The 12,846-nt window shown below is 51.0% G+C and overlaps 1 protein-coding gene across 1 annotated transcript in view; it reads right to left on the reverse strand.

The window, feature by feature from the left end:
* Nucleotides 1-1,900: 1,900 nt before the first annotated feature.
* Nucleotides 1,901-12,846, reverse strand: part of ANP32A (acidic nuclear phosphoprotein 32 family member A) — a 30,647-nt gene continuing 19,701 nt past the window's right edge. Inside the window, exons 2-7 of the mRNA XM_068143559.1 lie at nucleotides 12,517-12,666; nucleotides 12,156-12,278; nucleotides 8,123-8,321; nucleotides 5,008-5,105; nucleotides 3,376-3,436; nucleotides 1,901-2,258 (exon numbers count right to left, since the gene is read on the reverse strand). Of these exons, the coding sequence (XP_067999660.1) occupies nucleotides 2,200-2,258; nucleotides 3,376-3,436; nucleotides 5,008-5,105; nucleotides 8,123-8,321; nucleotides 12,156-12,278; nucleotides 12,517-12,666 (690 nt within the window). The 3' untranslated portion in view covers nucleotides 1,901-2,199. The remainder of the gene's footprint in view (nucleotides 2,259-3,375; nucleotides 3,437-5,007; nucleotides 5,106-8,122; nucleotides 8,322-12,155; nucleotides 12,279-12,516; nucleotides 12,667-12,846) is intronic.

Here is a 12,846-nt window from a genome sequence, read left to right on the forward strand (position 1 = left end):
GTATAGAGCACAAGTGGAAGTAGTTTCTCATCACTTCAAAATGGGACTAGGATGTTAATATATATATATATACACATATATATATATATAACAGACCAAAATAGTACACACCTTATTTAAAAGGGTTGAAACACTTTGGGTTTTATTACAATTGTCAAATTCAGTTCACTAGTAAACTCAGGAATTAGGAAACACTTGGGGTTTTGTGTCCTTTTTGTTGTTAGTTTTTGTGTTGTTTTGGGTTTTTTTCCTCTTTAATATATATTTATATAGAGATTGTTTTTAATGCCTGCCATTTTCAGTGTGTTGGCTGTGCCCTAGCCAAACCCTCCCCACTCCCCCCCCCAAAAAAACCCACCCAAACCACCAACCAAAACCAAAATGATCTCCACACCCCACCCACCACCCCTCAAAAAAAAAAATACCCCTCCCAAAATAAAGCAAACCAGGAAATGAAGACAAAAAGCAAAAACCACACAACACCCAAAGTGAGGAGAGAGGGGAGGGGGGTTGCAAAGTCACCCCACACCCAAAGTGAGGAGAGAGGGGTTGCAATTCACCCCACAGCCAAAGTGAAGAGAGAGGGGTTGCAAATTCACCCCACACCCAAAGTAAGGAGAGAGGGGCTGCAAATTCACCCCACACCCAAAGTGAAGAGAGAGGGGTTGCAAATTCACCCCACACCCAAAGTAAGGAGAGAGGGGCTGCAAATTCATCCAACACCCAAAGTGAAGAGAGAGGGGTTGTAAATTCACCCCACACCCAAAGTGAAGAGAGAGGGGCTGCAAATTCACCCCACACCCAAAGTGAGGAGAGAGGGGTTGCAAATTCACCCCACACCCAAAGTGAGGAGAGAGGGGTTGCAAATTCACCCCACACCCAAAGTGAAGAGAGAGGGGTTGCAAATTCACCCCACACCCTAAGTGAGGAGAGAGGGGTTGCAAATTCACCCCACACCCAAAGTGAGGAGAGAGGGGTTGCAAATTCACCCCACACCCAAAGTGAGGAGAGAGGGGTTGCAAATTCACCCAAGACCCAAAGGGAGGAGAGAGGGGGTGCAAATTCACCCCACAAAGCAGATGCAAAAGGAGCACCCCCCACAAACAGGAGGGGGGGAGAGGGGGGGAAGAAAATCACCACCAAACAAAAACCCCAAGCCCAACAAAAACAACTGGGTCACTATTTACAAAGAGGAAAGTGAAAACCAAGGTGGCTACAAGGAGCAAGGGGAAAGCTTTGGCTGAAAATGGCAGTCATTCACCGACAGGCAACAAAGAGACCACTGGATCCAAAATGCCATTCTCCCACCCTGTTGCTGTGGAGGGGTTGCTCTGCCTCAACAAAAAAGTGGTGTAGCACCCCTCAAAAAAACCAAACCAACCCCCAACCAACAAACAAATCAAAACACAACCAAAAATAAAAACCCCACCCCAAAACAAAACCCAAAATGTTCTGTGATGTGGGTAAGTGACTGGGAAAGATGAATCCCAAGGAGCAACTCTGCTGAGGTGTCTTGGAGTGGAGTTATTTGGGGGGGAAGGGAGGCAAAAATCCCCTGGGATCTCTCTGAAACTTTTTTGGGTGCTGTCTTTGCCTGTGTTTTGTTGGGGGGAAAAAAACAGATGTCCAGAGTCTCCACTCCGCTCCTAAGAAACAAATTCCCCACTCGGTTTATACTTAACTGTTGCAGTGAGAGGGACTAAAGGAAGGGACCCCAAAAGAAGAAAGGATTAAAACACAACACACACACACCCCCACACACAAAAAAAAAGCCAACCCCAAACCACCACCAAAAAAAACAACCCCAAACAACAACAAGAAAACCAACTGAAAAGGAAAAAGGAAAAGAAAAGGACAAGGAAAGGAAAAGAAATCAATTTAAAATGAATAGGAGGAGGAGTGGCAGTAAAAATAGGATTTTATTCCCTTGCCCACCCGGTCTGTTTCTCCCTCTTGGTTCCCACAGCAACAATTACAATCAAAACAAAAACCAAAAAACAAAACCAACCAAACAAACAAAAAAGAATAATAGGAAAAAATTAAAAACAAAACCAAAAGGAAAAAAAATAAAAGAAAATAAAAAGGTTGGGGGTGCAGGGAAAGGTTGCGGGGTGGGGGGTGGGGGTGGGGGGAAGTACAGGGTAGGAACAGTCAAATCACAATAGGAAAAAAAAAAGTATGCAAAATAGGTTATTGGGTTTAGTCGTCTTCATCCCCTTCGTCGTCAGGTTCTCGTTTTCTCTTCTCTCCCTGTTCATCTAGGGAAACAAAAAGCCAGCTGGGGTTAGCTGAGGGCTCCTCAGGCTTGCTGAGGTGAGAAGGGACCCCCAGAGATCACCTAGTTCCAACCCATCCTGCCACCCCCCCCCCCCCCACTATGGAAAGGGATACATCTCAGCTAGGCTCGGTTGCTCGAGGCCTCATCTAACCTGGCCTTCAACACCTTCACAAGCCTTCTGGGTAACCTGTTCCAAGTCTCTCCAGCCTCACCTTGAAGAGATTTATCCCAAGATCCAGCCTCAACCTACTCTCTCTCCCTCAGCTTCAAACCATTCCCCCTTGGCCTATTGCTGCACTATGAGAAGTCCCTCTGCAAGCCTTCCTGTACGCCTTTCATTGGAAGCTTCCCCCTGCAGTCTTCCCTTCTCCAGGCTGAACAACCCCAGCTCCCTCAGCCTGTCCTCATAGCAGAGGTGCTCCAGCCCTTGGATCACCTTTGTGGCCACTGCAACAGCTCTGTGTCTTTCTTATGCTATGGACACCAGAACTGGCTGCAGTATTTGAGGTGGGGTCTCACAAGAGCAGAGTCAAGGGGCAGAATCCCCTCTCTTGCCCAGCTGGCCACACTCCTCCAGCTGCAGCCCAGCACACCATTTGCCTTCTGGGCTGCATGAGGTCACTGCTGGCTCATGGGGAGTTTCTCAGCAATCAACATCCCCAAGACTCTTTCTTCAGAGCTACTCTCAACTCCCTCTGCACCCAGCCTGGATTTGGCCCAACCCAGATGCAGGACCTTGCACTTGTTGAGCCTCCTGCCGTTTGCACTGGCCCCCACTTCTCAAGCCCCTTCTGGATGGCATCCCTTCCCCTCCAGTGAGCCCACCACACCACACAGCTTGGTGTCACCAGCAGACCTGCTGAGGGGGCACTCATTATCACTGCACATGGCCCTGACAAAGATGCTAAGCAGCACTAGACCCACAGCAGACCCCCCCTGAGGAGCTCCACAAGGTACAACAAGCTTCTACATCGGCCACTGGGTTGGCACCAAAGGAGCAGGGACAGAAACATCTGCCTGCTCCAGAGAAAACAGCATTTCACTTGGAAAATAATAGATCATCATCATTCTCATCCAAAAGTGGATTGTTGTCATACCAGGCTCTTCTTCATCTTCATCATCATCTACCTCACCATCATTGTAGCCTTCTTCATCCTCCTGCATTAAAAAAACCACACACACACAAACACAAGAAAACAAACAACAAAAAGGAGGGATTGAAAAAAGAAACCAAAGTGAAGTTTCAGTGCAGGACATTTCACACTCTGAATTCAGCAGCATTTTACAACAGCAAGTCCTTGAAGCCTCTCAACCAACCACCAAACAGAAAGGCAGAAGCTTCCCACACACTTATGTAAGAAGCAGCTTTTTGGTGCAGAAGAACTGGACTCTGGCCCAAGTTTCATTGCAGGAAATCACAAGGGATGGGAGCAGAGGCTTCATTAAGAAAGTGGGGTTGGATTTCATGGTGATACAGGGCTGCCAGTTCTGTGCCAAGAGCCTGGGGTCAGTGAAACTTGACTGGGCAGCTCTAAGGGTGGAGGGAGACACCTCCAGAGCCTGAGGAGCAGCTGGTGGTTCTGAGAAAAGGCTGACCAGTCATTCAGGAGTGGCACTGAACTATCTGAGACTGAGCAGGTCCAAAGGAAGCCACAGCAATGACAGGAGGGCTGGAAGGTTTCTGCTGTGGGTCCAGGCTGGACTGGGGGTGTTCAAGCCAGACAGACCTTCCAGTGGCCTTTCAGGATTCCCAAGGGCCAATCAGAAAGCTGGGGACAGTTTTGAGCAGGGCTTGTTGTGGCAGGACAAGGGGTGATGGTTTGAACACAGAGGGAGATTCAGACCTGAGAGAAGGGAGAGATAATTGACACTGAGGGTGCTGAGACCCTGGCTCAGGCTGTCCAGAGAGGTGGGAGGTGCCTCATCCCTGGACCCATCCCAGGTCAGCCTGTTCAGTGCTCTGAGCAACCTGCTCTGGTTTCAGGTGTCCCTGCTGATTGCTGGGGAGTTTGACAAGAAGACCTTTAAAGGTCCCTTCCTTGACTGTTTGGCTGGAGGACAGATGACACAAGGCCAGTTTTAGCCCCATTCCCAGGGGGTGAGCTCCCAGAAAAGCCTCAGCAGACTACAACTGGCTCAGCACACTCGACACACACACCAAGAATTTGAGGGATCACAAGGAACATGCCCAGGGAGGAGCCTCTCTGAGAGCACAGGGTCAGTAGCTCTTGGCTGTACAGGGGCTGTAACTCCAGCCCTCCAAAGGCCCCACAAACCACGTTCCTGATGCTATCTGTGACATCAGCCCAATGAAGAGAATGATTTCATGTCAGTGGTCACTAGATGGCAGCTGGCTCATAGACAGCAAGGCCTCAAAGCCACCCCTCACTGAGATGCTTCTCCAGCCAAATCAAACATGAAGAACATGCTTCAAGTACTAAAAGCCTCCAATAATTGGTTCATTTCTCACCCAGTTCTTCCCAGTTAAAGCATGGTCACTCCCCACCCACTATTATCTTTACAATGAGGGTGGTGAGACACTGGAACAGGTTGCCCAGGGAGGTTGTGGATGTCCCCTCCTTGCAGGTGTTCAAGGCCAGGTTGGATGAGGCCTTGAGCAACCTGCTCCAGTCAAAGGTGTCCCTGCCCATGGCAGGGGACATGATTTTTAAGGTCCCTTCCAACCCAACCCATTCTGTGAATTTATGACTAATTGCACAAATCCTTACCTCCTCTTCTCCACTCACATCCTCCTCTTCTCCTTCCTCCTCTTCCTCCTCATCTTCTTCGTCGTCTACTACCTGAGCATCATCATCATACTCCTCTTCTATACAAAGAAGATTAAAACACTCAGACATTTCAAGTTTACTTCCTATTTTCCCCCCCTCAATATTATCACCTGAGATGTGACCTCCTACACGAGGAGCAACCAGAAACACAGCTGGAGGGCAGCTTTGTGGGTCCTGGGCCCCAGTGCCAGGCCTGGGTGGCAGCTGCACCCGCAGTCTGAGCTGCTCCAAGGCTGCAGGGGCTGTGACACTAAGTCACAGCAGCCTCAGGACTGCTTCAGCTTCAGCTGCTCCACTTCCCACTGCCAACAAGCATTTTTGAGCCCGTGGGATACTTGCAGCTCTTCATCTGCAAGTGTCCATCTGCTCCCAGCAGGAATAGAGCAGAACTTTCCAAGCCAGCCACACACTGGGAACCCTCCCTGAGGGCCACCCTTTGCCTTTCTTCTGCCAGAGCAATCCAAGAGGCTCACACACCATCCATCCCAGGGCTTTGCAATCTCTTGTCAAGAGGAAAAGAGATTAAATGCAAGTAGCCCATGCAACAAACCAGAGAGTGATTTTCCAAGCTACAGGAGTGGTGTTTTGGAGGTTTTTCATGTTATTTCAAATGCAGGCCCAGACTTGTGAGGAGACCCTGTCCCTGCTGAAGCTGGGTGCTGCTGGCTGAAAAACTTCACCAGGGGAAGACGAGGAGCCTGGAGCATCTCTGTGAGGAAGAAAGGCTGAGAGCCCTGGGGCTGTTGAGCCTGGAGAGGAGCAGCCTGTGAGAGAAGATCTGATCAATGCTCAGCAAGAGCTAAAGGGTGGAGCCAAAAGGATGGAGCCAGACTCTTCTCAGTGGTGCCCAGTGACAGGACAAGCAGCAAGGAGCACAAACTGGAACCCAGGAGGTTCCATCTGAAGATGGAGAGAAACTTCTGTGGTGTGAGGGTGCTGGAGCCCTGAAGCAGGCTGCTCAGAGGGGTTGTGGAGTCTCCTTCTCTGGAGATTTTCCAAACCCAACCTGGCCACTGTGATATTGGGCAAGCTGCTGTGGGTGCCCCTGCTTTAGCAGTGGGGCTGGACCAGATATCTCCAGAGGTCCCTTCCAACCCCCACCACGCTGGGATTCAGGGTTTCTGTGCATGCCCCACACTGCCCAGCCCTGCTGCAGCCCTTGCCCCTCTCAGCAGAGCTCCCATTCAGCACTCAAGGCAAAACTGCAAGTGCAGCTTTTCTGCTTTTGCTGTGCAGCTGGGTTTGAAGAGTCCAGCACATTCCCCACACTCAGCCGGATACTCACCCGACCGGTGCCCTGGGGCCTCCCCCTGCAGCCTGCTGGGGAGGCACAGCAGCACTCACACCGAGCGGCACCCACGCCGCACCGGCACCCACTCTGTGTTTTCCTACCATCAAGAAGTTTGCTGCTTCAGTCCGTGCCTTTCACACCACTTGCCCTGGGCACACCTCAAGACAGACACTGTCCTCTTCTCTGCTTGATCTCAACCACTTCATTTTGCCCTCATGGAGCAGCTATGAACTCACATTACTGCCTTGGCTCCTTGACTCAGCCTTTTGCTACACCAAGCCTAGTTCTCCACCTCAGCCTTCTCCATCAGGAACCTCTCCTCACACGGTTCCTGGAAACTGCAGCATGTTCACACCATCCTTTCTTACCCATTTCTGTCTCATGTCCTTATCTCCTGGGGTTTACTGGTTTCCCTGACACTCTTTCAGTGTCTTCCTTCTCCTCCAGATGCCTTTCTACCACCCTATCGCTAGAGATGATTGAGAAAGTGGCTTGTTCATGCCCTGCCTTTCTCCTCTCCTGCTTCTTTCCTCTCCTCTCCTCCCCTCTCCTCTCCTCTCCTCCTTTCCTTCCTCCCTCCCTTAGAACTATTTCTGCTTTCCATCAGACAGAAGGAGCCACTGAAGACACCCTTCTCCTGCCAACAAGTCAGAGCTGGAAGCAGAACATACCACGCAGCACATCAATCTTTCAACTCAGGGACACCAAGCAGCACAAATTCACATACCATCTTCATCTTCCTCATCATCACCCAAGCCCTCCACGTAGCCCTCTGCATCAGAGTCCGGCGCTTCTTTGTCGTCCCCATCTTTCACTGGAGGGAAGACTGAGAAAGAAGCTCTTTCAGGCCCTGCCCAGCTCCTTTCCCTTCCTGCCTTCAGAAGACCCCTAAGGTAACTTCTCCTTTGCTTCAGTCAGGAACGAGCTGCTGTGAACACCCCTCCTTCAGACACTGGAACAGGCTTCCCAAGCTGATGGTGGAGTCGTCATCCGTAGAGATGTTTTGACAATCACGAAGCGGGTGGCAGTTGGAAGGAGATCACACAGTCCAACACCCCTGCCAAAGCAGGGGCACCCTCAGCAGCTTGCCCAGGAACACAATGGCCAGGGGGATTTGGAAGCTCTCCAGAGGAGGAGACTCCACAACCTCTCTAGGCAGCCTGCTCCAGGGCTCCTCACACCAAAGAAATTGCTCCTCATCTTCAGGTGGAACCTCCTGGGTTCCAGGTCGTGCCTGTTGCTCCTTGTCCTGTCACTGGGCACCACTGAGAAGAGTCTGGCCCCAGCCTCTTGCCCCGAGAGAGGGCTCTTGCTGAGCATTGAGAAGATGCCCTCTCAACCTTCTCCAGAGGAAACAGCCTCAGGTCTCCCAGCTTTTCCTCCTCAGACAGATGCTCCAGGCCCTTGATCCTCCTCATAGCTTCCGTTGGACACTGCCCGGTATTTCCCTGTCTTTCTTGAACTGGGGAGCCCAGAAGTGGACTCAATACTCCAGATGTGGCCTCACCAGGGTAGAGGGGGATGAGAACCTCCCTTGACCTGCTAGCCACACTCTTCTTAACAAAGAAACATGAGGACATGGCACTTCAGGACATGGATTAGTGGCCACAGTGGTGCAGTGTCGACGGTCAGGCTCAACCGTCTTTTCCAAGCAAAACAATTCTATGATTCTCTCGCCAACAAGACAGAGCTGGAAGCAAAAACATACTAGGCAGAATACTGGGCCTTTTCACTTAGGTACACCAAGCAGCACGATTCACCTACCATCCTCATCATCCTCCTCGTCATCTAAGCCCTTCAAGTAGGCCTCTACATCGGAGTCTGGTGCCTCTTTGTCGTCCCGGTCGTAGCCATCGAGGTATGTGAGCTGCGGGAGGAGCTTGAAAACGTTTTCTCTGTAATCGTTCAAGTTGGTTACCTCGCAGTTGAAAAGGTCTAGGCTCTTCAGGTTTTCTAACTTCTTCTGCAAGGCAAGAAGAGTCACACCATCACAGAGTGCTACAGGACGGAAGGGACCTCTGCAGATCATAGAATCAATCAGGTTGGAAAAGATCTCAGAGAGCTCATGACCTCATGACTACTAAACCATGGCTCCACGTGCCACCTCCAATCCCCTCTTGAACACCGCCAGGGATGGTGACTCCACCACCTCCCTGGGCAACACATTCCAATGGCTAACAACTCTCTCTGGGAAGAACTTTCTCCTCACCCCCAGCCTAAACTTCCCCTGATGCAGTTTGAGACTGTGTCCTCATCCAGTCCGACCCCCCTCCTAAAGCAGGGGCACCCACAGCAGGGCACCCAGAATCACAATGTCCCAAGTGGGTTTGGAATCTCTCCAGAGAAGGAGGCTCCACCACCTCTCTGGGCAGCCTGCTCCAGAGATGGAACTTCTTCAGCTCAAGTTTGAGCCCATTACCCCTTGTCCTGTCACAGGGCACCACTGAATAAAGCCTGGTCCCATCGCATGATGATGGTGATGGTCGGATGGGGCTTTGAGCACCCTGGCCTAGTGGGTGGTGTCCTTAGTCATGGCAGGGAGGTTGGAACTAAATGATCTGTAAGGTCCCTTCCAACTCAAACCACTCTAAGACTCCAGGATAATTCTCTACAGGGCAAAGTTAATGTGCTCAAGAGCTTCCCATGACACAAGGGTCATTTTGGTCTTTGTCTGCTTTTGGTCTTTGTCACAGTCTCAAGCTGCACCAGGGGAGGTTTAGGCTGGATGTTAGGAAGAAGTTCTTCATAGAAAGAGAGACTGGCCATTGGAATGTGCTGCCCAGGGAGGTGGTGGAGTCACCATCCCTGGAGGTGTTTAGGAAGAGACTGGATGAGGCACTTGGTGCCATGGTTTAGTTGATTAGATGGTGATGGGTGATAGGTTGGACTCCATGATCTCAAAGGTCTTTTCCAACCATGTTTATTCTATTCTATTCTACCTACTGAAATTGGCCTGAAGAAGAAACCTGCAAGGTCTGGTCACTGCTGCTTTGGTGTGACAGAGGGGAAAGTGGCCACCCTTGAGTTCAGCATCTCACAAGGAGAAGGCTGAAGCTCAGAAAGAGACACCAGAGCAATAAATCAGACATGCTGTGAGGGGGCAAGCTCACAATAAATGCTGCTCCAGCCAGTTGTCCCAAAATATCTGGAACTAGAACAGTTTGCAAGGGCAGTGGTGGAACCCCCATCCTTGGAGGTATCTAAGAGTCATGTAGATGTGGTGCTTAGGGTTATGGTTTAGTGGAGGACTTGTCACTGTGAGGTTAATGATTGGACTCAATCTAGGCAGTTCTGGGATTCAAAAGGCATAAGGCAAGACACTGGAGCCAGTCAGGTGTATCTGAACTGCTGCCTTCAGTGGAAGAATCAGGGAATCCTTCAGGCTGGAAGAGGCCTTTCAGATCATCAAGTCCAACTCTTAATCAAACAATGCCAGGTCACCACCAAACCATGTCCCTCAGCACCACAACTCCACAGCTCTGAAACCCCTCCAGGGATGGGGACTCCACCACTGCCCAGGGCAGCCTGGGCCAGGCCTTGACAACCCTTTCCACACAGAAATTGTTCCTCAAGTCCAACCTCGACGTCCCCTGGGGAAACCTGATGCCATTTCCCCTTGTCCTATCACTTGGTCCTCGAGAGAAGAGATCAACCCCAACCTGGCTCCAAGCTTCTTTCAGGGAGTTGGAGACAGCCAAAAGGTCTCCCCTCAGCCTCCTTTTCTGCAGGCTGAACCCCCCCAGGTTCTTCAGCTGCTCCCCAGAAGCCTTGTGCTCTAGACCCTTTTTGTCACCCTTCGCTGTCTCAGCTCTAGTCCCTCACTGTCCTTGTAGTGAGGGCCCCAGAACTGAACCCAGCATTCAAGGTGGGACCTCCCCAGTGCCAAGAAGCCAAAGGAACAGACAATTCTTTGGCCACAATAACTTTGCTAAGAGAGATTTTGAACAGTTTAATGACTGCTCCTCAGCCTTTGAGGGGAAAAAAAATGAAAACCTAAATTGAACAAGAATTCAATTCCTGGTTTTAATTTAGTTTTTATGATTATTTTGGAGGGGGAGATGTTGTCTGCATTGCCCACAGCACTTCAAAGTACTACCAACAAAAGCAGAAGCAGTTGAGGATTTGTAGCAAGCCTTAGGAAATCTCTCCCTGCTGGAGTTGCATGTGTAGAGTGATGGTGACATCAGGAAAGCCATTAGGCTTGAAACTGGGACATGTTACAATCCCCTCTCTCATCTGCTTGCTCCAAGAGTTTAACTGATCTGCTCTCCCTTTCTGCTGGAGGAAAGGAGACTGGAGATGGACTCACCTGAGAACTGCTGCTTGAGACATCTTAAGAAGTATTTGGGGAATAAGCATCATGAGACTAAACTCTGCACTTCTGGAGAGCAAAGAGCACACAAGCTACAAGCTAGGACAAAGCACAGAATGGGCACTTGGAGGCTTTTTGGAACCAAGACCTGACAAACTTGCTGTCAGCACTTGAAATGGAAAGGAAAATGACTGTGAGCAGAAGAATTAGCTCACAGAATAGTTTGGGTTGGAAGGGACCTTAAAGATCATCTAGTCCCAACCCCCCTGCCCTGGGCAGGGACACCTCCCACTAGAAAAGGCTTCTAAAGGTCTCATCCAACCAGCTCTTTCAACACCTCCAGGGAAGAGGCATCCACAGCCTCCCTGGGCAACATACTCCAGTGTCTCACCACCCTCACTGGAAAAAATTTCCTTGTAGCATGCAGTCTAATTAAAGGAAAACAGGAGGAATAAGTTTCAGGCTCAGTGACCCCTACCCAGGTACAGTTTGGAAGTCCACAGTGCTGCAGCTACCACCAGCACACACTGCACCCTGGGCAGAAGCAGTGGCTGGAGAGTTTAGCCCAAATGCACTTCAGGACAAACACACCAAGCTCAAACAGAGCTTGTGGGAGACCAACCCAGAGCCCAGGGCAGTGTGGAAGGCCAGGATGCTCCCCGGAGCAGCAGCCACTAGAGGGAAGCAGCTGCCCAGGCTGCAGGCACAGCCCCGGGGGAGGGCTGGGGACAGCCCAGGGGCAAGCTGAGCCCAAGGCACACGCAGGAGATAAGCACCAGGGACACTCCAAGTGGCTTTGTCTTTCTGAAGCTATAATGCCTGTACCCCACGGTGAACGGGAGCTGGTAATGTGCCCTCACAGCCCCAAAGATCAACCATCACCTGGGCTGATCCCCAGCAGCATGGACAACAGGGGGAGGGAGAGGATTCTGCCCCTCTGCTCTGCTGAGACCCCACCTGCAGTGCTGGGGCCAGCTCTGGAGTCCTCAGCACAGCACAGGCAGGAACCTGTTGGAGAGGGGCCAGAGGAGGCCACATCAATGACGGGAGGGCTGGAAGCCCTCTTCTGTGAGACCAGGCTGAGAGACCTGGGGCTGAAAGAAGGCTCCAGGAAGACCTGGTGGCCTTTCAGTGCTTCAAGGGGCCAAGCAGTGCACTGGGGACAGACTTTTGAGCAGGGCCTGTTGTGACAGGACAAGGGGTGATGGTTTGAACTAAAAGAGGGAGATTCAGACTGGAGAGAAGGGAGAAATGTTTGACACTGAGGGTGGTGAGACCCTGGCCCAGGCTGCCCAGAGATGGGAACCGCCTCATCCCTGGACCCATTGCAGGTCAGGTTGTCTGGGGCTCTAGTTGCAGCTGCCCCTGTCGACTGCAGAGAGGGTTGGACTAGAAGAAGGTCCCCCCTCACCCAAATCACTCTGCAATTCTCCAGCACTGCTGACCCAATGGGGTTTGACCTCCCCAAGCCCCACACCAACTTACCAGAGGCTCTATTGTCCCAAGATCTTTTATTTTGTTGCCGCTTAGGTTTAGATGCGTGAGGTTCGGACACTTTTCTGCCAACACCTCCAGGCCTCCTGAGACTCTGTTGTCGCTCAGCTCGAGCTGGAAGGCACAGCAACACCTTCAGTTTGCAGAGCAACCACCCAGTGTAAATAAAAACCCCTAAGAGCTGGCTTCACCTTGTGAGGCACACAGCTGGTTTATACAGGGAGCAGAGTGCAGAGAGGCCCCCCCTCGCCCCTCTTCCCCTCTCCCTTTTCCCCCCTCCCTTTTCCCCCTCTCCCTTTTCCCCTCTCCACCTCCCTACAACCCCCTTACAGCAGAGGAGATTTGAGTTTACCTTCTTCAGTTTGTTTAACTTTGGTAAGTTTGCAACTGAGGTTAAGCCTACGTTGATTGTACTTAACAATTCCAGCTCTTCAAACTCATCTGTCAGGCCCTCGATTTTGCCTTCGTTCGACCTGCAGTTGTCAAGAACCAGTTCTTTAACCTGGAAAGGGAACCAAGCACAGTGTCTGTAAGGCCTCCAGCATGCAGGAGCAAAGTTTCACCCAACAAGCAAAGGATAGCACAGATCAGGCAGAAATTCCTGGAATGGTTTGAGTTAGAAGGGAGCTTAAAGCTCATCCAGTTCCAACCACCCCCTGCCGCGGGCAGAGACACCTCCCAC

Source organism: Melanerpes formicivorus, unplaced genomic scaffold (assembly GCF_026170545.1).
Source record: "Melanerpes formicivorus ecotype bairdi unplaced genomic scaffold, bMelFor1.0.p_v2 SCAF_10, whole genome shotgun sequence".
In the NCBI taxonomy this organism is placed as follows: Eukaryota; Metazoa; Chordata; class Aves; order Piciformes; family Picidae; genus Melanerpes; species Melanerpes formicivorus.